Here is a 27,045-nt window from a genome sequence, read left to right as displayed (position 1 = left end):
ATCAATTATGAATAGATTATTGGATGTGAACATCTGCAAAAGCTTGCTGTTGAACTTACCTCCTGGCTGGGATTAGATAAAGTATTAAACTGTTGTTTATTGTCAGGCCAAAACTCTACTGGGAAGCCAGGGAATTCCAGGACTAGCAGACTCCCATCAGCAAGCACCAAAAATTGTTTAGTATTGCCACCGTTTCCCATAAGATCGTAGCCATTTATTATTTACACTTATTACTAGTTGTTATAACATACTTGATAAAAGCTCTTGGCAGGCACAGTGTTTCCAGCTATTGTCACATCTGTCAGGATGGAAAGGATACATAAACTGTTTTTTCCTCTTTTATTGCTGTTAAAGGGTAACAGATGAAGCTTCTTCACTCCAGACTGTTAAGCCATGCTTTATTTTGAAGAAATATGTCAACAATGGCTGGCTTGGAAAACATTACATTCTTGTCCTAAATATAGATTGCAATAACTTCTACTAGGGCAATATCTTTTGTGGTGAAAATTTCAAATTTTACAATAATAGTAAATGAAAATACTTGGATTTGATGTTTGTGTAGTTTTTTTTGCTCTGAAGCACCTGGATGACTTTTTAAAAAATTTTTGAATATGAATGAATAATAAAACCCTTTATGAGTTATAGGAAATAAGAAAATTATTACATCATTATTGCAAAGTTGTTAATTAATGTAATTATTGGTGGCACAGAAGGCCAGAATTAAGGACAGTAAAGAAGAAACAAAAATTAACGTTTATTCAATCATCTGTACATTTAATCTCTTCAAGCTTTCTGTGCAGCAAAATGAAGCATACAGGGTGAACTCCTGACCTTGTGAAAGCCAATGGAAGTTTGAATTTACTCTGGGGAAAGGAACTTTTTCAATTAGTTACTTGTATTTACATATCATCCATTCAGAATCAAAGCAAAATGTACATGCCCTGAGTATTATATGAAGCAGACAAGACTTGATACAGGCAAAGAGCCTTAGGTCTGATGTTGATAGACTGTTAAAGAATGATTGAAATGTTTGTCTTCCCTTCCTTAATCCTTCAAGCAGATGCACACACAAGTAACCTGAAGCATGTATTGCTGAGTGTTTGTAGAGCATGAAGGTAAATACTGCACTTGATAGCCCAGTAGATCAGGGGAGGAGGAGTGTGGACTGGATTAGTTACCCACAGGGAGAGTGGAGCCAAGCAGCACCTCAGTGATAGCTGTGTCCTAGCTCTGGAAAGTCTTCAACAAGGGTGTTCCCTCTTGAGATTTGACTTGGACAAACTTCTGAATGGATTCTTCTCTTTCCCTTCCCTGTCCCTGATCCCCTTGTTCCAATATGTGTGCTAATGCTATGCGTTATCCAAATAAAGTCCCTGAATAGGAGTTCTGGAACAGACCTGTTTGGACAGTTACAGCTGAATTTTTTCTGTCTATGTAGGATTGACAACATTTGTGGATTTATAGTAATTTATCTAACACTATAGCTGGTGTAAGTGGATTGTGGCTAAGGACAGGATGGAGTTGGTGAATTTTAGTTGTGAGTAGAGAGGGAGAAGTTAACAGCTCAGTCAAATCAGGGAGGGAGTGCTGCCTCTTTTCTGGGTGTGGCACCCAGTTTCTGTATCCCTGAACTATGAGCATGCAGATGGAATATGTGCAGCTTCTATCTGCATGCTCACTATGCCTGAGCAAATTTAGCATTGAACAAGGTGTGACCTGCCAGTCAGTTGATACTGGTGTGTAATATTCCTGGGATCAATGAGCTCTGCTCATTGTGATCAATACATTTCATGAACAATACTATTTTATTTTGCTGTCCAACTGTCCCATGCTGTTTTGACAAAAATAAGAATACATCTGGGTATGTATTGTGAAACTTTTCTTTGGTCTTACTCAATGTGGCCAGAGGTGTCTAACCACTTAAATTATGGTAATAAAATCTGCACTTTTTTTGTAATTCTTAAATATGCATTTCTGGGGCAGTTACTGGTCAGTTCATTGAACTGCAAAGTGCCTATGCATACAATTCTATTGTCTCTTATTTTCACTTGACTATATCAAAGTGATTTTTTAGCAACCACCAGAACTACATGTTTTTTTCCTGAAAGTATTTAAGAGATACGAAGTAGTGAGTCCCATAAGTCTCACTCGACTGCATTGTCTGTCTACCAACACCTATTGTTGGCTTCAGAAAAATACTGTCAGATGCTTCTAGCCAGGCTGGGCCTTAGTCTGCCACTGCAGTGCCTGTCAGGAATCATTAGCTACTGATCTCTTTGACTAATGGTCCACTTGATTGTCTGATTCATGTTCAAGATCTGTAAATGAGGCAGAAGCATCTTTCCTGCTCACCAGCTGTGAAATCGCTAAACGCAGCTAGATTTGCAGAAATCAAAATAAATGTATTTCCAATAAAGTTTGGCAACAATATCAAATCTAAAGCTGAGAGCAGAACAATGTTTTTGTGTTTTTTAAAGTTACAGTATTATAAATCAGTATTATCTCATAATGTGCTTGTCAGAGAAATGTATTTTACCAAAACAGTGAAATGCTGGTAGTAGCATTAATCTTGTGTTGAGTTGGATAGATGTTCTTTATTCAACATAAATTCATATTTTCAATATTTGCTCTTTTGTCCATTATTCCCAGACGTATCAGTGTTCAGCAGAGCCTCTGTGCTTTTCTCTGAGTCCTGCATATGCTAATAGGGTGTGCATGTGTATTTTTGTGTACATATAAAAGAATTGCAGGTGTGAAAACAATAAAAAATATAGGGTGGGATTTTGGATGGTGGGAGTTCCTGGGGGAGGAGCTCCTGTATCTGTTTTATATTAATGAAATAAGCCCTAGAGGGTCAGCCTGGAATAATGCCCAGAGAACTGAGAAGTAAATCTGGGTCTGAGAGCTCACTAGTTCACTATTTTTCTTGGAAAGGGAGGTGAATATGAAATTCACCACTAGCTAGAGAATTAGTGTGAGAGCCATACCACAAACAGGTTCTAGTTCGTGGATTTAATCAGAGCTTAATAGTTTATTTTTACACTGTAATTGTAGACACAACAGATCTACAAAGGCACAGAAAGAGAGTTGATTTTGTGAATGGGTGCTCCCACAGGAGCTATCCTGTGGTCTGTCATGTGGAAGACAAAGTTGAAGTCCACCTTCAACTTCTACCTTCCCACATCCTGCATGAAGGAGGAAAAGTGATTGAACCCACTGTTCATTTCTGTATTTGACTTTGACTTTGAAGTTATTTGATTTTTTTAAGTAGTGTTTCCACAGAGCCACAAAAGTATTTTGATATAGTTAGTGTGCTTGGTCACATTGATCTAAAAACTAATCTGTGACCAGAATCAGTGTGGTTTTTATAACTGCTATGTTGTTAAACTTAGGCTACATTTTTTATATAGAGATAGAAAGAACTTTAGATTATTCTAATCTGTTCAACCTCATATACAACAATCTTAGTTGCTAGGAATATCAAACTCTCTTTGAAACAATGTGGAAATTTTATGATTTTATAATGAAGCATGATCAGGAAAAAATCTGCTGTAACAGCTTCCTTCCTCAGAAGTCTTTGTACATGGCTAATTCTAAAAAAACCCTAACAAATAGAACAAAATATAAAGGAAAAACCAGACATTTTAATCCTTCAGTAACTCTGAGTCTAGGGAAACTTTGTCCAACTTTTGAGAAACAAATTTATCTTAATGTTTGTAATACCAAACCTGGTTTTAATATATGTTGCCAGTGTAGATTCTTACATAGTCCTATTCAATATCTATTTACATATTGATATATGTTTTTATTAATTAATAAACAAATTAACAAATAATTAAAAAGAAAATCACCAAGGTGACATTTTCAAACACAATATTTGCTGTAGAATATTACAGCAGAAGCATCTTATCTTAATAAGAAGATTTTTCTTTTGTTGTCTGAATTTTTCCATCCAGTAAAACTGCACATTTGTGTAGTTTTCAGCATTAATTATTAATTATGCCATCTCTTCCTTGGATGTCATTTTCCCCTGCACTGAATGGCCAACAGATATATATATACATATTGAACCATTTTCTGGCTATGCATCTGTCTAAAGGTAGACTTTCACTGGGAACCTATAAATTCCATTAGATCCAAATGGTGTGTGTTCCCAATGTTTACCTACTTCCCAGAGAGCTGATAGATGACTGGCAGAGCTCTGCCCACTCAATACTCTCTGCCACATGCATGTCTTTTCCTATGTGCTATCCACAGGAAGCCAGTTAGATTGATGGGTTGTTCCTATCCCATAAAAATAATCAGGAAAGTTTTCACACCCATTTTTTGGTTTTAGGCTTTTTACAGATTTTGGTAGGCATCACTGTGTTGATTCTACTTGATTTTCCAGCATGTAAACTCTTCTTTTGTTGTTGTTGTTTTAAATGAAAACTAAAAATGTGCTGTAATTTCAGAAGGCTCTGGGTGAAATCCTGTATCGCTTATGTTTAACCATCATTTCGACCTGTTCTATCTGTTCCTATTTTTTTTATCCTGGAATAGATTACATCACAGGAGAGGAGAACCCTCTTCACTTCTTTCACATAAATGGATACTGGGCAGTTGTGGCATGCAGGGGCACTACACAGCTCATTTCCATCAAGCCTCTGTGTCCCTTTCTGTGTCCCTATGTGTTACCTGAAGCTGGAGGACTAATTTGAAATACAGACATAAAGGGCACATTTTCTGTGGTAATTTATCAAGATTTCCTTCCTTTCATGAAGATGATTTCATTAACGTTATTTCCTCATTATTTAGAATGAAATTTGTGTAGAGTAATAGTAACCTGGGACCAAAATGAGCACTTTTCATCAATATGAATGAGTGGCTTTATTTATTTACTTCCTTCTTTCTCACAGCTGTTGCAGCAATGCAACGAACCAACATTTTACTTCAGCTATGCTGTGTATGATTTTTCCTTGGGTTTATCAGTACTTTTCAAGTTTTTTGATATCTTTAATAGAAAAAAAAATGTACAGTAGCCAAAGCCTTAGGTTCCTAAGTAACTTTTCTGTGCAAGATAGTAATGACTTTAGGCCCTGTGTCCAAGTTTAATATTGTAGAGGCTGGTTTAAAGTAAGAATTATTTCAGTCCAGCACATAACATTTGTGACACCTTCTGACACTCTAATATGGTTTTCTAATATGGGCATGATTAGCACAACAAATGGGTCCCGTGAGTTAAATGCAATACCAAGAATTATTTCTTGGACACCTGTGTGTTTCTGCTACCATCCTGGATTATTAGAAGGATGTACTGCAGGCACTGACTATATCATGTATGTGTTCAGTTTAGGGAGAGTTCTGAACTGATGTGACAACTTCCTAACCAAGGTGCCTTTGTACCCTTTCTGTCACACCTAATGCATTGATAACTCAATTGGCAGTGACCTGCAAGGATAGGACACAACAGTAGAATACTACTGCTAAGAAAGTACTTGAGGGATGATAAATAGGGCAGTGCACATCATTAGATGCTACTTTTGGTGCACACAGAGCTTGTGTAGCTAAAGAATAAGAGCTGTGTCTAGGCATGCTGCTGCATGTAGTAAAACTCTTTCAAGAACTAAGAAAGCTGAGTGGTGGAAATAGCAATGGAAATGGTGACACCATAGCATTAGCACACACAGGTTTGTCTTCTCCTGAACCATGCACTTTGCCGGTGACAGGGGATGCACTCATGGTAGAAAGTGCTCAGTCTTTTACCTCAGTATAAATAGGAATCCTGGGGCATGCAGGACACTGTCATATGTCCCTGGGCATCTCCCATCCCCCTTCAGAGCTGGTAAATGACATTCACTACTCCTTTCTTGGAAATGTGCAAAAAGGATTTCCATAGAGAGTCTTTGGAGATTTCCTGTTTCCTCATGTGTGTAATAGATTGGGTCAAGCAACAAAGAGGAGGGATGAAAGAATAAGATTTAATTTTATATGCACTCTCCTGTCATCACCATTGGAAAAAAAAAAAAAAAGGATGAAAAGGGAAATTCTGCAATAGAGGTAATGTCAATGTAAAATTAAATTAAGATCATATATTCTTATTCAGCAGCTGTAAGTCTTCAGTTATAGAGGAGATTCATAATAGTAGGGCAGATTTCAAGCTAAGGTTAACAAACTTCTTGTGTGTGAATAATTAATTTGAAAAATAGCAGCAATGTCTACAGTACTTTAAGCCAATATAGATTAAATGTATAACCTGTAATTTATTCAGTTTTTGGGCATCTGAACTGTACTAAAATAAGTTGTGACAGATTAAAGAAAGAAAAATAATACTGAGTTGTATTTCAGCATATCATTCTAAAACTGTATGAATGCAAAGGACACCATCTTAAGTTATTGATTATCAGAAACTCATAAAAGCACAGGGTTTTAAAATCTTTGCAATTATGGATAAGGGAATTTATACTGCAAATTAGGGCATACCTCCTTGGGTTTTTGCAAATTGCTAAAATACAAGTTTTTAAAATACAAGATGCAAGTTACATCTTTTTGATTTGTAGTTATTGAGTAGTTTCAAACTATAAATGAGGATCAAAACCCTAGTCCCATTATGGCTAATTAGAGAACAGTTGTAGAAGTGGGAAAGCTTTAATTTTGTGTTCTGTGTGGACAGAGATGTTGGGAGGGGAAGAAAAATTGGAAATTCCTGTTGGGGTGTTTACTGTTTTTATCTTCCTGTTTCGCAGGTTTTGAACACCTCTGTAGAAATCTTCACAACCCTTTGTGATTCTGCTGGCCTGGGCAGAGCATATGCAGCTGTAGCCAAAATCCTGGCAAGGTAGGTTAGCACATCCTTGTCTGACTGTCAGTGCAGATTCACTCAGCTGTGAAAGACTTAAATTGTTAGAGGTCTGTCGCTTCCCATTACTGACTGCTTAAATTTTAAGCAGTGCCCTTCTTGCAGTAAGTGACCCTTTCATCAAAAGTTATTTTAAACAGTTACACATTTTTTAAAGTGTATGGTTCTAGTTTTTCTATCTATCCCTGTAAACTATAACATGTCCTCTTTCTTTCACATTTTGAGGGCTTTTTAAGTGTTGGGGCTTTTTTTTGTGTATTTGGTTTGTTGTTTTGGTTTTGGGTTTTTTTGGAGGTGGTGGGGGGCAGGGGGGACCTTACTCTTCTGGAAAACAAATGCAGAGCTATTTTCCAGGTTAAGAAAGAGGGGAAACCTGGAAGAATGTAGCAAGCTTCAGGTGTCTCAGTGTAATATTTTCTGAACTGTGAATTTGCATTTATTGCACTCAGTTCTTCTGTGGAGGCATTTCTGGTTTGTGCATGTGTAGCTAGGTACAAATTTGTTGCAGATATAATGCTTGTATTCAATATTTTTGTTTCAGCATCTGGCATTAAAATCTTCCTCCAGGTGAATTAGTTCAGGCACAAATACTATTGACATAAGGTAGTGTAATGAAATTATTAAATAGGGAAAAAGAGATTAAAGTGAAGGCTGAAGCTTATTCTCAATTTATCTTATGTTTGAAGACCTCAGTGTATATGATGCATGGTAGAGCTTGGTAATTGTTTATGGAGAGGGACTTTTCCCCAGGCTTATTTCAGTGTGCAGAGCAAGTTCTCCTCTTTGAGTCAGATCCCTTGTCTCTTGTCCTTATCCAAGCACATAGGGATCAGCCACAACCACAGTCCTCTTCAGCTCTCTGATGCATAATTCACGTCTACATGTATTCTGAGCATCCTAGATAAGGACATGGGAAAAGATATTTGAAAAGACACAGAACAAACTAAGAATGCCAGGTCCCAGTTTTAAAACTCTCTTAAAGCCTAACCAAGAAAATTTAGTAGCTAAAATACCAGCTGTTGCAATGGTTGGCTTTGCAATGAGTACAAAGTTTTCTGAGCTCTCATTAGCATTCATGAGCTTCTTGTATTCTCAAAAAGCAGCAGTCTGTGTAGAGGCTGGGTTAAGATAGTCAAGAGAACATCCCTGGTAAACCATGTATATTAATTTCCTTTCTGTGATTTTGGCATTCTGGAATGAAGGCACATGCATTTATTGTTGCAGATTTTGAGATCTTTCTGGAATCAGTTTGCTAAATCCTTCATCTGAAAGACCATGCCAATGCAATTCTTTTCTTAGAGGCAGACTAAAGACAGAGTGACTAGTGATTTTCTTCTGCATCAAATCTGTATTCCACACCTTCTGGGAGCATTCTTTAGCTATCCAGGAATGGACAGTCCCACTGCTGTCCAGTTGTTGCAATTTGAAAAAGAACAGTAGATGAAGAGCAGTGGGATCAGATACTGAGACCAGTAAGACTCCTCAGTTTATTATTTAAGGCATTCTCCTAGAAGAGGAATAATATGATTAATTAAGGTGAAAGAGGAGTTCAATTTCATGTATAGGATCAGGGATTTAATCTATTGAAGAATAGATCTGAGAATAGATTGGGTCTTCTTAGTGAAGACCTAACCATAAACCCTTTCTCTGGAAAATGACTGTTGTACTTTTCATAAAACCTATCTGGTAGTTATGCCATGAGAGCATTGACAAAATTAAATACCTTACATATGTACCTGCTTTGAAGAGCTTTGGTTATGTAATAGGCATTAGCTCTTCAACCCTGTAAAATATCATTATGGTTCTCAGCAACTTTCAGTTGTTTGAGAAACTTACATGTGGAAAAATCTGGGCACCTGTGAATCATAGAATGATAGAATCATAAAATAGTTTGGGTTGTAAGGGGTCATTACAGGTCAGCTAGTACACCCCCCTGCAGTGAGCAGGGACATCTTCAACCAGATCAAGTTACCAAAGTCCCATCCTGGCTTGCCTTGAATAATTCCAGGAATGAGGCACCAACCCTCTCTGGGGAACCTGTTCCAGAGCTTTACCACTCTCATTGTAAAATATTTCTTCCGTACATCTAACCTAAAGCGACCATCCTTCGGTATAGAACCCTTGCCCCTTGTCCTGTTGAAGCATGCCCAACATTTGCTCAACAGTTTATCCCCATCTTTATTATAAGCTCATTTTAGATGCTGCAAGGTCTCCCTGGCAAGTTCTCCAGGCTGAACTACCCCAGCTCTCTCAGCCTGTCTTCATAGGAGAGGTGCTGCAGCCCTCTGAGCATCTTGGTGGCCTCCTCTGCACCCATTCCAACAAGTCCATATCTATCCTGTACTGAGGATGCCAGAGCTGGACACAGAATGTTTTGGATAAATGCACCAAGAATTACTGCTGGTGACAGAATCCCCATATTCAGCTTGTTCAATTTTCATTTGTATTGTTATCTGATCTAGGCTAGGTTTGTGTAAATAATTTTAAATTTGATGGATAACATCTTCACAGGAAGATGACTGTTTCCCAAAAATAATGCATTGCAACCATAATTTCTGTGAGAATTTGCACTTATTTCCTTATGACAGATGGGAGAAAGTGCCTGAGCCCTCCTGAATGGCTCAGAACTTGTCTGTGGCTTTGGAATATTTTGTGAAATCTTTGCTGCAGATGTTTCCAGAGACCATGGGAAACTGAAAATCTTTATCACGTGCATTTAGTCTTGTCATTTTCCAGGGGAAAGAATCTGACATAATAGCATCATGTTCTTGACTTATTCTGCCAGTGTCCACCATGGTAATGACTTCTTGTGGACACATGATTTATACATCCAATTCCATCACATGAGCAATCCTATAAAAGGTGCATATTTTCATAAAAGTCTAATAGGGGTAAAAATCTCATAGGGCATTTTAGCATGAAACTGGAAAATGAGTTGCTGTAGATGTGTAATCTCTTCTGCTGAAGTCATCATAACTGTTCTGTGGGATCATGACTGACTATATCTTTAGGAAATTGCATTTTATGCATTTAGGAATGTGATGTCTAAGGAGATAGAAAGTATATGGCTGTATAAAATAACATGTAGATTTTTGAAGGAACTATATAATATTAGCCCTTTGAGTAGGAAAGACCTGTTTATCATGTTACCAGGTCTTGTGCAGGATAAAGTGTTTCAGTAATCCTTCTAGCATACTTTAAATATCTCAAGCTGTAGTGCTTTTAAAAGTACTTCCTTTGAAAAATTGTTAAACTGTACCAACTGATTGCTAGCTGGCATAAGTGAAGTTCTTACAGTGAGAAATATCTTTCTGATATGTATCAAATTGATTCTTGTTTTCCTCAAAGAGGTTATATGCCCTAGCAATTTTCATATTTTCTATTTGTGGAGCAGAAGTTTAGATGTGAAGAATAAAAAATGGCCAAAAATACATCAAAACATTTCTATTAATTCATGAAATTAAGAAAACCTTTTTACATTTTCTCCTGTCACTGATTCCATTTGCTTTATTACTTTCAGCCTCTAGCCCACAAACTTGGTGGCACAATCAACAAACCCCTTAGTGGCTGTTTCATCTCTGCTCTATTTGATTTCTCCACTCTGAGTAAATGATTAAGTTTTCATGCATTGGTTCAACCAAAATCTATGTTCACTCAACCACATCCTTTATTGATTACTTCTACTGCAAACAGTAGGCCAAGTGTGATATACATAATTGGACAGTTGTCAGGGGATGTGGGTGTTAACAGTCCTGTTTTCCCAATTGGAAACTGGAATCACCTTGATACACAAATATTCTGCACTGTTTCATTCTCATTCCTTGGACCAAGGAGTCCTTTTCCTCAGAATATATGTTTTTAACTCTCAAAGGTCTGGTTGAATGGATTTAATGATTATACCATATAATATGCTCTTCAAGTTGCACCTGTGCACTGCATATAGAAAACTAGAAAAACTGAAATTAATATTTGTCTAACACTTTAACCTTGTCCTTTAACTTATATAAAACATACACTGTATATCTGTAGGGAAACATTTGATTTTCTTTTCTTTGGGAAAAAAAAAAACAGGTTAAAAAAATATGTGGTTCTAATTCTAAAATTTAGAAGCCTTTTGACATTTGGTAAATGTTTACAGTCTGGTATGTTTCATATTCTCATGGTAATAAAATACTTAAATTGAGAAATTTTAGTAAATCCAAGTCTGCTAGTTGACCACTAAATGTTACAGTAGCATATACCTGAGCATTTCAAGAATGTTTGTTTGCAGTGATTTAGCATCCTTTTGTAGTAATCTTGCCCTTTCAGTCACATGCAGATAATCACTGCAATATTTTAAATTTGTTAAGCTTTCATGGCAGGCTGTTATAATTACTCCAATAGCATAAAAGAGTTTGAAAGCACATATCCCTAATATAGTTTATAATAAAACTGTATTGTGAATAGATGCCAGGCCATCATTTGCTGCAGGAATATAATTTGAAGGTGGCTTAAGATGATAAGAAAATAAATTACAATTCTTTATCACTTACAGAAACTCCTATTTTTGTGAATTTCTTAATCAAACTGGATATTCTGTCTTACTTGGTGCCTTGACATTCAGCATGCTATGCTCCTACATTAATGACTCAAGTTCATGGCTGATATTGAGGTCAGCTGGAGGAACACTCTGGCCTTAGAGGGAAAAAGGGCACGATGCCTTAGTCACAAGCAAACTCAGATGCCTGTCTTATATCTTGCAATCACACTGCTGAGATCTGATATTGTTAATATGACTGGCTTTATTAAAAAATATAAAGGAAATCTGCAAATGTCATTGTCAAAGTACGTTAGCCAATTTTCAAGTTAGATGCAGCGGTGACCTCAGGTTGCTCTGAGCTCACTGGGATTTGGGGGTGGCACCTGAAACCCACAGTTTATAGGTTTGCCTGTGTGACCCTTTGATCCACTCAGCCAAAGGGCAGTATTGTGTTCCAGGGAAAGGCTGCCACCCCAGAACTGAGATACAGCACTTGTATGGAACTGCTGCTGCACCACCAGGTTCTAGAGCAGCTCTGAATGACAGAAAGCCTTACTGAAATAACCAGCTTCATACTTCCTTCCCCTATTTTGTCAGGATGTCAGGAAGTCCAGCTGAATTGAAGATACTGTCAGCAGCTCAGTAGGAAAAAAAATTAAATAGTGGAAGGTCCAAAAGCCCTGTTAAATCATCCACCTGTGTTTTCATTCTTGGCTTTAAAATATGGCACAATATATTGAAAGAAAGTTTTGTTCTGTTTTGCTGAAAGGATCCAGTTTTGCCCTCAGACATTCTGTATGGAGTAGTCTCCTTGGGCTCAGCACAGGTAGTGCTGGAGGCCATTTGGAAATAAAATCCACTCATGGATGAGTCATCACAAAGTAAAGTTGCTTCAGAACAAGGGGCAGATCTTCAGCATTTGAAGAAGCCATCTGAGTAAATATTTCATTTTGTCCCTGTCCTTTGTTTCAGTCAGGGAAAATCAAATGAGGCTGTGAAGTACTTGGGAGAGTTTGTGAAGGATGCTGAGAGTGCTAATCTAAGCCAAAGTCTGGTGGATGCAAATATGTTACTTGGAAAAGTTCACAATGAAACAGTAAGTACTGTTTGTTGTAATGATCTCAAACAACTTGATTTATTTCTTGGTAAAATCTGGTTTTGCCTATGAGATGGCACAGGAGCATTTGATCCATGTGTTGCATCTTGTAGGAGCTACCCAAGGAGAAATCAGTGCGTGACTAAATGAAATGTGCCTTAATTTTCTGGGAAAGGTGAAAATTTCACATCATATTTAACACAGAGTTTTGTTCTAAATCAAATTAATAAAAAAACCACAAATTCAGATCAGGACAAACTTTACATGTCGTGAAAAATGTTCATCCAAATTGGCATTGGGGCCATATATGCCCATAAAGAGTCATTAGTTAATGCAAATGAAATTTTATTGCTCTATACATGAATATATACTTCATTGCATACTAATGGGCTGTTTATAATCTTGGCTACAATTCTTCTCTACATTCTCTCAACCAAATTTATGAAATGGGTTCTAGCAGCAAGAAGTTTGTCAAATGTCTGTTAGCAGTGGAGGGACTTTCTTTTCTGTCTCTGCTTGCACTGCAGTAACACTTGGGTTTTGAAATCAAAAAGGTTAAAGACATTGCTGCAAAAGTGAAAGATTCATGCTTTAACACCTATTTTAGAGCTGAATTGCTACACGAAATTATTTAGATACAATAATAATAAAAATAATTTTTCTGTATGCTGGAACTTAGGAAACACTTCAATTATGAGTAAAATAAAAATAGAAATACCCTTTCTCTCTTTTGTTGCATATTTTTTGTCATATGTTCAGTGTGTAATATATTGAACAGAGTACTTTCCCATTTTCACTTCCACTTTGCCTGAATGACCCTTTTTTTTCTGTGTTCTCTTACAGAGAACTCCAACTACCAAAATTGCTGTCCTGTTTGTCCTGTTATTTCATGAGCAGAATTTTTTTATTTTATAATCTCTAAATTAGCCTGAGAGTTTTCTGTTTACGTTTGTTTTAGCACAAATGCTGAATTTCCTACTGAAAATTAAGTTTTAAGGTCTTTAACAATTTCATGAAGTAACTGTAAAATGGATCTGAAACTTAAGAAGAAAGCAGGGTGATATGACAATGTGCTGAATTATTCTCCTTCAAATCTGAAAAACAATTAGATAAATTCTGTTTCACTACTTCTGTATTTCATTCCTTCTTCCACCATTACTAATAATCAATTCAATAGAACTGGTATTTTAAGAACTAATCTCTATTTGATTATTCTTTAAATTCTCTTTCTCAATTCAGAATTTTCTGCCTTGAGCTGGGGCAGTGGTGTGGAAGGGCACAAATACAGTAACTTAATCTTATTAATGTATATAAAATATTTAGTTTAAACATAAATTTAAAAGTCTTGAAGTTTGCAATTCCCTGTTTCCTATATATTTTTTTCTGCAAGGTCAAGTGTTTACCAAAACTGAGTGTGAATTAACATTTCCTCTTTTGGATCACTGCCTGCTGGTGTCAGCTGTCATCACCAGTATTCTCTAAGTTAAGTCATTATTAGGGTCCTTTTATTCAACTCTGTACATCCCCCAGTGATAAAATTTGCAGTAGTACTGTCCATCAAATTAAAGATCTCTCTGTTTATGTCCAGATCTATCCATGGGGACCTCTAGTAAACCAGGGATATAACTCTTCCTGTTCTTCCAAACACAAATCACTTTCACCATATTCACTTTGCTCTGTCCATACTATTAGTGTATCTTTCCAGTTCTCTCATCTCACTGTTCCCTCACCGGCACTGTCTTTCTTTAATGCTGTACACACAGTTTGCTTTCTAGTTGTGATTGTTTTACCCAGATGCTTCTTGTTTCCTAAAATGCCTCTGTGTGTTATGCACAACTATTAGGTCTCATTTTCCCCAGTTTCTTAATGAAGTTGCTTACTTAATGCATACACTCTGAAGTTTGCATTATGCACTCTGTAATTTCTCATTTAACCTTTTTCAAGTTTCTTAGTCTGATTTGCTGCATTCCTCTCACTAATTGCATCACTTAACCTGCTGTAGTTCTCTTGAGTATGGTAAGTAGGTGTTTCTGCTTTTCATTATATTGCAGCTTATCATTCTTTATTCATTGCTGGGTTCTCATAGGCCTAATTCTGCTGTTCTGCTGTATTAAACAAAGCTGAAAGACTAGCAGAATTGCTCTTTTTTTTTTTTTGCTTTTTTAATTAAAAGCCTATTTTACCAGTTATAGGAATTTTCATCCCAAAAAGTGGGATCAAGTGAAACAGGTACCAGTTGGAGTTTCTCCTCTCAGGCTCTGTGCAGAATGGAATTTCAATCTTACTAAATCAAGATGAGAGTGAAAGGATAAGACAGCTCTGAAAATGTTTTCAGTCAGGAAGTTTCTGCATCAGGGCAGCAGAATTCCATACCAACAGCAGGATAGAGATAAATTACTTGAGTTTTCTATTCAGCAACAGTTGAACATTTTTACTCTTTCCTTTTTTGTGATTAAGGTTATCCCTGGGCTTTTGCATATCCTTTTCTTCCCCCATAAATAAGTAAATTTTAATTTCTGTTATTTTCTGTGATTAAATCTATCACTTCATTATCCTCTTCTTTTTCCATTTTTAGGATTTATTTTTTTGATTTAATGCCACCATAAATTAGGATCTTTCCTTGAACTCGATGAAACAATTGTAATAATTTCTAAAATGCAATCTTTATTGATACTTAGCTTTAATCTATTTGGATTTTTATGCTCAAAATGCTACAGAGATAGCCAAAAACCTATTAAATTCAAAGATATGAGCATTGTTATCTGATTTCAGAGGTTAGAAAACTACAAGGCAGAGTGAATTGCTTAATTCCCTGCCATGAGTCACTCTGTGGGCTGCCACATCTCTGAGGCATCAGAGGAGCGGGCTCTAATATCAAGGTAAAATACAGGTGACTACCAGTAGTTTTTAAATTATTTTCTTTTTTGTGTGTGTTCTTAACTAGGGGAAGTATAACGAAGCTCTGCAATATTTCAGCCAGGCCTCTGAGGCAGCAAAAGCTTTGAAGGATTTGCCCTTGGTGGCTGAAGCAGCGAGTTACTGTGGCATTGCCAAGGCTCACCAGCTGATGGTGGCGTTCAACAGCCACGTAGCAGCAGCCGCCGATCCCCTCAGCCTGCAGTGCCTGCTGCAATGGAAGCAAAACAGAAGTGACATGTGCACTGACCCTCTTCCAGCTGGTAAGGCAGTGCTTATGAAACACATTAGTGCTGCATTGTCCTCAACACTTAAGTCATTTTTCTTGTAGAGTTTTATTAAATTATTTCCCGGGTTTAATCCTTGTATGGAACGGAGGTTGGGCTTTGCTCCTTTGTGCGCTTGGTTTAAAGGCTGAATTAAAGAAGTTAAAATACAATGTAATAGGGAGAAATGGATAGTAGTAGTTTCTCTGGATGGTAACTTCCATTTTTTTCAGTGTTGTTTTGCCAGTTACCTATTTTAGTCAAAACACAATTGTTTTAGCCTTTAAAGGAAAGAATAATAATCTCGATTTGCAGTACACTTTCTGAGTGCATCCAAAAATAAGATCCCTGTTACTAAAAGTGAGAAGTGATTTCTGCTTGACATAGTTCTGAATCCAGGAAAGCACATTGCTGGTTTTTTTTTGTGGTTTGTTTTTTTTTTTTTGTATCCTTGTACTTGACATTAGAGAGAAAGGGAAAAAATAAAAGCAAATCTGCTTTCTTTACTGTGTTTCCTTAATCTCAGAAAGAGCAGAGGAGGACTTTGTGTGGAGTAGACCTCTCTCTTCATGGGTTAAATTTTCTTTGCTCTTTTTCCCTTGTACAATACATTAATACAAGACAAGCTGAATTATGCATTATCTCCAAGTACTGATAGTAGTAAACTGTATTGTACTGAGGAAGGGAGCAGGTATAAGTCTACTCTACCTTAAAACTTCCTGCTCTGCATTCCTGTGAAGAATGTGAATCTGGAGTACAGTGGAAATAAATGACAACTGGGGCAGTCACAATGTGGAGCTTCAGGGTTACTTTCTTATTCCCTCAATTGTCCTACTCCTAAAGACAAAGAACTGCCTGACTGCTGCTTTCTTGTGTATCTCACCCTTTCATAGAAGTAGAAAATTAAGTATCACTTCAGTGGTGAATTTTGTGCATAAAATAAGTGGTAATTGAAGACATTAGCAGTTTTAACAGGAGCCAGAATACCAGAGGCTACACTGGGAGCTACTGAGAATTATGGAACAAGGGCATGCATCTGGAGGCTGGAGAGATAAATTAGCTAGCTATTCTGTTTAAAGTTCTAGCGATGGTAACACTTCTTCAATGGCTATACATATCTATATTTGTGATTTGTGTCTCAATAAGTGTACATCTAGCACACTGACAGATTTTGTTGGTTGTCAAAGTTATTTGGGGGTGTGTCTCCTGTCTAGACCTGCAGTGCAAATGCCAGGAATTCCAACAGAGATGCTCAGAAAAGAATTAATAAAAGAATTTTATATACATTTTGTATAAGGATCACTAATTGTAGCTGATACAAATAGGAGGCAAACAAAAGTTATCAATGGCAACAGCAAAAAAAAAAATCCCACAGGAACCTCAAAGACATAGAATTAACTTTGTATTTCCAATATGAATTTTAGTTCTTGCAACTAAAGGTGTTTTCTGTTCAATGTTTATGCATGGCTTTTTCCAATCAGTTATGCAACTCATTTATATCCTGAAATTATATGTGCCCCTTTAAGCTTGAGAATGCTGCTCCTCTTTAACAGTACTTCAGGGATAAACAGAGAATGATTAGAAAAGCCCTTTATGTCCTGGCAAGCATGGTACCACAAACAAGTTTTGCCTGCTGAGATTCTCTTCCTTCTGTATATCTGCCTAGTTTACCCTCTGTTACTTTCAGTATTGCAGTTTTCATTTCAGTTCCAGTTCACTCCAGGAACCCTGTGGCTACTGCATATTTAGCAGCTCTTCCAGTTCAATATCATTCTTCTCATTAATGCTCCAAGTTTACTCTCATGATACCCAGATTACATCCAGGAAAACATAGTGTCACACTGTCAGCACAATCTGTAACATTCTTCATGTTTCGTGTGCCAAATTTCTCGTTAGTACTGGCATTACATTTTTAATATCTTTGTCTGGCAAAACATGACCTGGCACCAATTCAAGATTAGGATTTGCTGGCTTTGAGTTTCAGGTACAGCCTTTATTCTACCTTCCAGGAGAATGTCTGTGCATCCTATGATGAACTCATCACTTAGGAAATTCCTGCTGTGATAATAGAGCAGTATTTCTAGCTCTTTCAAACAGCTCAGTGTTGATAACCTACTAGATTTTTCTCAGTCTTTTTGAGGATAGAACAGAGAAAGACAAGATACAATGGTAGTTCTTAATCCGCAGGGAAATTTAATGAAAGGGAGAAAAAAGGCAGTAAGTTTTTATTTCTAACACTTCTGACTGAAAAATTTTCCTGTGTCAAAAAAATAAGAGTAATTTCTGTATTCTTAGGCAAAAAAAAAAAAAAAAACTTAGGCTAGTGGGGGAAGAATTACATTTAAATTCAAGTACTGCTATATTACCTTATGTCTTTCAACCAAGACTTATTTTCTTAATCAATCATTTCAATAACCAGGCAGGAAGAACCATTAATTACTCAATTTACCTCAACATTTATTAATAAAATAGATGGACCAGAGTTATCATGGGCAGAAGGGATGGGATTGTCGGAAAACAATGTTTAAAAATGCAAAGGAGAATGTGTTTCTATCTGCTGCCTTTGACTCAGTCACCTGACTTCACTACAAGAGAGTTATTTATATCATTGTGAGATGCCCCTGCAACAACAAATATGATTTTATTGTTCTTTTTATGTTTAGCAAAATGGATAAAAAAACATTATCAGCAGAATCAGTAGGCAAAAAGCACTGTGACTCCACATAAAATCCTAAGAAGGAGCCTACAGCCTAACATTGTCTGATGAGAAAACATTTCACAGGTCTTTCAATAAATAATCACCTGACTTGCTGCCTTCTAGAGGAAGGAAGAATAATTAAAGGTGCTGAAGGCAGGAAATTTTTGAATCAGATTTTGCATGTTGATTACATGAAACTCTGATCAGAAATTGCTTTCTGTGAGTCTGGCAACTCTCAGTCCAGGTTTTTGCATCTGGCAGGGCTGTGCCTGAGCAAGAGCCCTTGATCGCTTGAAATCATCTGAACACTTTTAAGAATAGATTTAAAATGCATTGTTTTCTTCATCCTACAAAGTCTTCAGTTGTTTTCTGGAGCAATAGCATGTGCTTTTGACAATTTAGATTTACATTACTTGACTTTGGAGAACTTAACAAAATTGACACATTTTGCCATAGATTTCCTGGGTTTATTTTGTTGGAGTTTTTTTATGATAGCTTTAAATACTGCCTGTTGTCATAAATTCTGAAATCTTGTGATCAGTGGAATTATCTGGTACTATCAACTTCAGCATGATCACGACTATTTCTAGTATTCCACACCTGAGCAGCCTTCAATATAATTTAAAATGCAAGGACCAGCTAACCATATAGTTTGGAAAATACAGTCCAACAAGCTTTTGCTCTTACTCCCAAATATGTAGTCCCTCAATATTCTTTCTCCAGCCTCCTCTCATGGATGTAAGGAATAGCACATTCCAGAGTGTGACTATGTCCTTTTGTATTGGTAAAAAATTACATTTTCATCCTACTAATTCATATTTTTGAAAGCTCTTTAAGATGTTTTGTAGTCATTTTTCTGTGTGGCTAGCACAAAATTTCTGATGTTTTAGAAAAGAGTGATCTGACCAGGTGCATTTTAGATTGAACATATGTGTAACTTTGTCATTGATTAATAAAAGGATTATCCATAAAGGATGGGAGAGTCAGAAGTGAGGTATGAGATGAAGGATTATGCTACACAAATTCAGTTAACATTTCTCTACTGTAACTTACCAGAGCTGTGTAATTTATGTGCCATTTTTGGAATCATGTCCAACAGCAGAACAGGCTGCTTCATAATGGGATGAACTGCTTTTTTTTTTACTGTCACTTTTGTCTAAGGTACACTAATTCCAGGAAAACTTGTAATGTTACCTCCTCCCTCTCAGCAGTCTGTGCCCTGTGTGCTATTCTGGAGATAGGGAGAAACAGAAAGGATTTTAGTGACAGATTTTGGAGTTTCTCAGAAAATGCAGCTGAACATGAAGTAGGGGAATTATACACACTATTGTTCATTATATATAGTGTGTGTTTATAGTTATAGACATTATTGTTCACACTGGTAAATAAGAACTATGACTTTGAATTATATAAAGGAGGTGTCTGACCAAGTACAGACTCTAAGGCTGTCCCTGTGCCAGAGGCACAAAGGCTCACTTCTTAATAAGTCTGTTTTGAAAGTAGTTCAAATGCTTCAGTCCCCTACTGAAATTCACAGGATGGCTTCTGCAATATATATATTTAGGAAAACAAAAAGTTGAGAGGTGATTCTGTCTTTTTTTGTTTAAGATTTGGTAAACTTGTGCTGTGTCTTCTTTATTCACATCACCTAGCATTCATCACTTTCTAAATTTTATCTCACCTTTACCTTTTAAAAATATTATTTTTTATATTAATGCTAGATATACTCTTAAAATATTCTTAACTAAATCTTAATACAGTCTTTACTAAGTGTTGAAATAGACCATGCTTGTGTATAAATGTTGATGGCATGGAATTTCTGAAAATCAGCTTATGTGAATCATATATGTTATTTATTATTAGTTAGGATTTGTTTTTTAAGTATGTGTTAAGTGTGCATAGAGATATACTGATATTTTTAGCAAGTGAGAGTGATTACTGGTTGGAGTACAGAAAGAATCAAGTGTGAAGAGAAGAACTGAGGGTGGCAGGGAGGTTTTTCAGCGCATTGTGGTCAGTGGCTGGATGCAGCAGATTCTCTGTCAAGAGCCTGAGAACACAGTATAAACGTGTCAGTTTTGCCAGGGGTGCAGTAGCTTGTTCTATTTTCTCTTGATGGCTGAAGCTTGTCTGAAAAGAGGGGAGTGTTGATATTCAGTGTTATCATGCTTTGTACAAATGCAATATCCGGGGGGGGGGGGGGGGGGGTTACTGTGATTTCTTTTAAGTACCAATGTATATCATTGGGAATTGCTAGACAGGATCAGATCTAGGTCAGGTGTGGGTATTGCCTGTACCATAAAAGGAGGGTTCATGGAACATTTTCATGTTTAAACATGGATTAATGTGTTAAAAGTTTCTTCATAGTCTTTGCTGATGGCTGGCAGTTTTTTTATGACTAAGAGGTGTTACAGATTCAAAAAAATCACTATCACCCTCACTGTGATTGTGAGTGTTCTTGTCATCAATAGTTATATAAAAACATTCTACCCAGAGGAGAATTTGGATCTTATCTAGGCTTTTTGCCATCTGATGTTTCGTATGGAACCATTTAAATCTTGCCACACATTTCCTTTAGACATATCCTCTGCTAAATATTGTTGGCATCCAGCTGTGTTTTCTCAGACAAGCTCCCTAGATCAGCAGAAAATGGTTTCCTAAATAAGGTGAATTGTTCTTTCTTGTGGAACAAAAAGAGTTGGAAGTGATGTTCAAACTGCAGTATATTGTCAGACCCTTTAGTGTAGCTTTATGCACTGAACTAGCATAGTTTTGTGCACTGCATTGTCAGTACTTCTACATAAGTGGAGTTCCTTTCCAGTTTAAAAAGTGAACATTCTCAGGGCAGAAGTTCAGTCCTGCCTGATTTTATAGAATGGTGCAAAAGTAATTGAATCTCTTGCCCAGCCCTGTTCAAGGAGAAATCCTTGATTTGAGGCACCTAGGGTTTTTAGGTTTGACTAAAGAGAAGAGTCACAAAATGAACCAGCTGGCAGGAGTTGTGCTCTGGCAGTGCCCTGATGGAGGCAGGGCCAAAGTAGGAACAGCCAGTTGGAAAACTTCTCAGGTGGCCCTAGGGTCTGTCCACGAGCCCAGCCTTTCCTTTCCTTTGCTGGACACATGGGCAGAGGTGTATCTAGTGGGTTTAGGAGGGAGAAGGAATCCTCATAAAGAGCCAGAGATCAGACTTGTGTGGGTTTGTGTAATATTGAGATGGTTTGTTTCATTTATACTTTGTAAAGAATCTTTTATTGGTGCTGTCTGCAGAAATGCCAACCAGTCTAGACCTCAGGCCAGCATGAAAACAGCTCTCTGCTGCAAACTCTTCCTTACCCAAAGCTCCCCAACGATCTTTGGCCACAGAAAATGAAAGCCAAGACAGAGAAACTCTGTTCAATGCCTGTGTTCTGTAACAGAACCCTTAGGTCATCTCAGGAGTCACAGGCAGTGTATCAAACACATTCCTTCTCCTGGGTTTCCCAAGCCAGCTTTCTTTTCTGCATCTTTGAGTGGTTTTTTCCTGACATCCTTTTATCTGCGTAGATATATCTTTTTGTGTTCCTTTTATAAATAACAAATTGCTGTTTTTATTAAGACTCTGTGACCTGAAGATAGTCAAGATTTGAATGATTTACATTTAGGATAAGCCAATCTGTTTTCAAAAGTGAAGTATTGTACTTCCACAATTTATGTATTTATGAAACTGTATTTCTTTTGCCCAAAAATCCACCTCTCTTTATTCTTTTCTGTAATCACCAGAGATGTTTTGTGATTTTTTTGAACTGGTTTTGAAACATTTATTATTCTTTTTGTTTCTCTTCATTCCTTGCTGTTCTCTTGTGTTTGCTTACCTGTTCTTCACTCTTATACTGCAAATTATTCTTTCTCCTTTTTTGCCCTACATCTTCGTTCCAAATTCCAATTTTATGCATGTTTATGCCAGTGTTTAAGCAGTGTAAGTCAATTACCTTTATACCCAGTAGCTGGCATCTCAACTTACATCTTCTTAGGTATATCTTTTGTGTTTGTAGTAGAATCAATAGGAGTGTTTTGAGAATTTTTTCAGTATTTACCTGCTGTTTTCACACCATTCTTCATGCTCTGTGTTTTTATTACACTGTGATCAGAGAATGAAGCTGAAAGAATCACACTTCCTATTGAGTTTCTTGACAAGATGGTTAATAGAAAATTGTGAAGTATCAAACTGGTCTTTAAATGGATCTTAATCACCTGTGGGAATGGATTGACTAAGTTTACACAACTGGGTAATTAATTAGCTTGAAGATCCAAATGCATGCTTAAGTAGATGACCATGCCTCCAGGCTCCTCCACTTATTCCTACTTACTCAGTAAAGGATTCAATATTATCTGTAATACAGAATATTCCCATGGAAGGCCTCATACAGGTCTTGCCATAGAGCCAAGTAATTATTCAGTATTTGTCATGGTGTGTCATACAGGTACATAATTTTGAACATGGAGCTACTATCCTACAATATTGACATTAATAAATATCCAATAGAGTAATTGATATGGAGAGAGTGATTTGAAATTGTTGTTATTCAAAGTTTTTTCCTATTTTTTCCATGTTTGCTGCAGTGGTTTAATATAATTCCTTTTCTTAAAATTCTGGCATATTTTTTTAATTTGGGGGATGTTGAGCTACTATGGATATTAGTCAAATATAACGTAGCTGGTGTCAGCTCCTGTGGGGAATTAATCTTCCACAGCAGTTTTTGAAATGGGAACTGCGAGTGCCCAACACCCCTCATAAGCAGACCTTATGTTTATTCATCTGCTAATGCCAGTGGCTGTGAAAGCCAGTACTCAAGCCCTGTCTTTGCTGTGAAGGTGGATTTCACTGCCTGGTATTTATAGGTCACATGAACAGAGACACAGAGCTGCCTGTGTGCATCTGTTAGCACTGTGCATTTCACTCATTGCTGATAGAAAACTGAAGCTGAAAAATGGAGGATGCCTGTGCTCTAGAGTAATCTTGCTCACTTCATGTTGTGCATCCAATGAATTTGAGGAATAGGAACTTCAAACCATACCCAGGGTGTCAAGGAAAACCATCTGGTAGGAACCAGGAGGGGAAAGGGATGTGTGCTGCTGTATCCACTGACTTCTTATCCTGGGTGCAGCACTTGCAGCCCTCTGTTTGCCTCCCACCTCAGGCTCCTGCTGGAAAATGTCACTTCAGGATATTGCAGAGCCAAGTTCTTTGACTCCGGAACCTTTCAATCTGCCAAACAGTGTCTTGAATGTACAATTCTCCAAGAGTGAGTTTGTTCTCACTGGTACCTTTAGCTTAGTTCTGAGAATAGCATTAAATCAAATTAAATTTCATTTTGTTGATACTCATGCAAGTATGTGCAATTATGCTGCAGTAAGAAGAGAATTGAGATGAAACGTTGGCAATTTCAAACATTATGGAATCAGCTGATATGTTGAAGGATAACTGGATTTCTGTTCTTGTCATCTCTTGTAGATCTTGAGAAGGCTCATTGTTCTTAAAAGGAAAAATAATACTGCAGTTCCTGTATTAAAAGAGTCAGTAATGACACAAGAATTTAACTGTGCTTACCAAAAATAGATATCTCAGGCTAATGACACAGAATTTAATTTAGATACAATTAATTTTGTTTTGGTTCAAAATAAAATATTTCTTTCTCTCACACACTTTGATAAGTTTTTAATGATTGTACTGCAATCCATTAGCCATTTGGAAGATGTGTGTGTGCATGTGGAGTAGATGAACATATATGTGTGTACCTACACAGAAACTGTATTGCAAAGAGAGGAGAATGTTGCATATATGTTAAAAATTGTGGACCAAATACTGCTTTTCTTATACTCATAAAATCTTACTGTTTTGAGGAGGGTGGCACAACTGTAACTGTAAGTAGATTATGTCCCTTTGAACTGCATTATCAAAAACTTCAAGACAAGCAGAGATTCAAATAATTGGGGGAGTTGTTAGGTATGATATTCGTGCTGGACAATATAACATAAATAAGAAACAGTTTCTGACTGAGACTATTCTAGTAACTGGCTTTTAGTATATTGTATTTTATATTTTTAAATAATATTTTTGCTGGGAAATGCTGAAAAATGTTACTCGCTAATCATAGGTGTAGTATATTTAAGGAACGATCGTGCAGCTAAAATGGGGAAGATGCAGGAGTCCTAATACGTCGTAGGAAAATATGGGGTTAAAGTGGACTATATTTTAAGCAGTGTTCAGTTGACTTGCTGTGTGGGGAGAGACTGAGCAGTCCTGGCTAATGACTTGTAGGTACTGAATCCTCAGGTCTCTCAGGTGGTTTCACTCGACCAGTTTCAGCAGAATGATGAAAAGGTTGAGATAAAATAAACTGACAGTTGCTACTCATCGCAGGCAGCAAGCTGTACCCTGGCAGATGAGACCCTGGGAGCCCTCTTTTTTAAACAAAGGCTTTCACTGCAGTGAGCAATGAACTCCACACAAAAAAGGAAAAGGAGAGAGAGATTGGCAGCTGGTGACCGACAGGAGGAGGGAAGGGAGGGAAACTGAGAAACACAGCAATTGTTGGCTAATTAGAAGCCATTCCCACCTACTTAATACCAACCCATTAAGCAGAAAACACTTTTCATCTTACTCTCGCTGCTACACATGACATTATACTCCAATCAATACCCTCCCACTGGCTGCCCCACTGCCCACAAATGAATACATCGCAGTTCAAGAATGCAGTAATTGAGTTGGGGCAGTGAAACTGCAGCTCACAGTCAAGATTTTTCTCTGAAGATACGAGTGTAATGTTTGTTGCTTGGATAAAGAAATCAAATCCCTGTATTGACAGCTGTCAACAATTGGCAAATGGATGAAGTCAGCAATGGATCCATTTTAACCTTGTCTTGAAGCGACAATAAGAATTTATTTTCAGAGTGGTTTTTTTTTTTTCTCATTTGAATAAGAGATCTAGAGGGTTTGTACCCAGGTGTATAGATGTTTAAGGGCATTTAGAGCTCTGTTCTTCAGTTATACCTACAAAATGTACACAAGTCATTATGTGCATACAACAATACACCTCGTATTTACAGCTGCTTGATTTTTATTTAATTTTAATTTTGTAGGCTACCTTTAATTAGACTACTTTTTAATTTAATTTCATTAGGTCTTCCTAGATTTTTAGGCATCATCTTAAAATTTACAATTTGGCCCACAACAGTACCTTGTGCGATAGATCTAGGTTTTACATTGCAATCATTAGAACCTTGTATTTAAGTTCTGCATTTAGATTCTTGCAACATTTCTCTTTCAAATTAAATCCCTTGTTCCCTGAGCCGTCTGGAATTGGTAGTGCCATGTACAGTCTGCAGCACAAGGTAATACTGTGCAAACTGCAGTATAATTCTTCATATCAGTTTTGTTACCACAGAATCAAAACAGCTGGATACTTACTCTCCTCCTTGGCTGGACTGAAGACATCAGTGTCAGTCTTTTGGAACTGCTAAAAGGAGGTTCCAATACAAGGCATGGCATCTCTCCATCCCTTTCAATTCCAGAGAGAATTGAGTATCAATTCAGGAACTAAGATTCCTTACAGTGCAAGTTTGAAAACATTTTTTGGATGTAGATAAATTTCATTCTGTGACATCTGATACTTGCAGAAGGAGGCAGCCATCACTATTGATGCTATTCATTGTCATAGTGATACTGTGGCATTTTCAGCATAGCATTTCTTCAGATGCTGTTTGCTCAAGAGCTTCTTACCTGCATAATCATGGAACATGTTGTTATCTTGCCAGACTGAGCCTTGAACCCTCAAGTCAAACTTTGTGTACATGGAATAACTTAACCTACTGTCTCTCACCATTTAACAGCCTGTCTATATCTGGGTAAGAGCACTGAAAGCTGAGTGGAGTCAATGAGGCTGACACAACAACAGATTTGCATATTTTGAAATTCAAAGTCAAATAACAACTGCTACTTTATTGCTTTTTTCCAGTCATATTGTCGTATTTTAAGTTCATTAAGTTAAATTATCATCAATGTTAACTCATCTAATTTGCTTCCCAGTATTGTAAAGCATCTCTCAGTCACCTTCTTTAGGTATACTCCCTGGGCTTCTTTTGATGTATGTTAATGACACTGTTAAAAAGAGATTTGACCTCAATAATTAAGTCTGGAAAAGTAAAATAATTGTTTTCTGATGGAGAGATTTGGGATCTTCACTATTTATGAAGTTGCAAGTGCTTCAGACATAGAAGTTGAATATGATAAGACATGGAGACTGAGATTTTCTTTACTTAGAGATACTTGGATATGACAATCAAACCTACATTTAGTTTCCATACAGGTCTTATCTGCTATTTAAAATAATCTGGTTCTAACATTTGTCTCTGTAAACTCTGGCACTTTGATTCCTTTCAGCACAGAAGTGTATAAGCTCAGTCTTACTTTGACTAGATGCCAGTTAGAAGGATCAGAGGTAGGCTAGGGAAAAAGCAGAGAGCATTTGGCAATCTTTGTGTTTCTCAGTGCCAAAGCCTGTGGGGTTAATTTGAAGATGCCCAAATCACCTTGGCAGCATCATCTCCAGTCTTTTCCAGAACTGTGGAATTTAATGAGCCAGGACAATAAGCACAGGATCCTAGAAAAATAGTAGTGGAAAAGACTGGGAAGTCATCTTCTCCAGCCCCTATACAGGAGTAACAATACAAAGT

General features: G+C 37.0%; 1 protein-coding gene across 4 annotated transcripts in view; it reads left to right on the top strand.

Moving 5' to 3' along the window:
• The window catches only part of TTC29 (tetratricopeptide repeat domain 29), a 170,562-nt gene that overhangs the window by 113,752 nt on the left and 29,765 nt on the right, over positions 1 to 27,045 (top strand). For all 4 annotated transcript variants that reach the window (XM_079305958.1, XM_079305956.1, XM_079305957.1 and 1 more), the window contains exons 8-10: positions 6,726 to 6,817; positions 12,330 to 12,453; positions 15,398 to 15,632. In XM_079305958.1, coding sequence (XP_079162084.1) covers positions 6,726 to 6,817; positions 12,330 to 12,453; positions 15,398 to 15,632 — 451 coding nt within the window. The remainder of the gene's footprint in view (positions 1 to 6,725; positions 6,818 to 12,329; positions 12,454 to 15,397; positions 15,633 to 27,045) is intronic.

Source organism: Erithacus rubecula (genome assembly GCF_903797595.1).
Source record: "Erithacus rubecula genome assembly, chromosome: 5".
Classification (NCBI taxonomy): domain Eukaryota; kingdom Metazoa; phylum Chordata; class Aves; order Passeriformes; family Muscicapidae; genus Erithacus; species Erithacus rubecula.
Note: the sequence above shows the minus strand (reverse complement) of the source record. Positions and strands in the feature narration are given on the sequence as shown.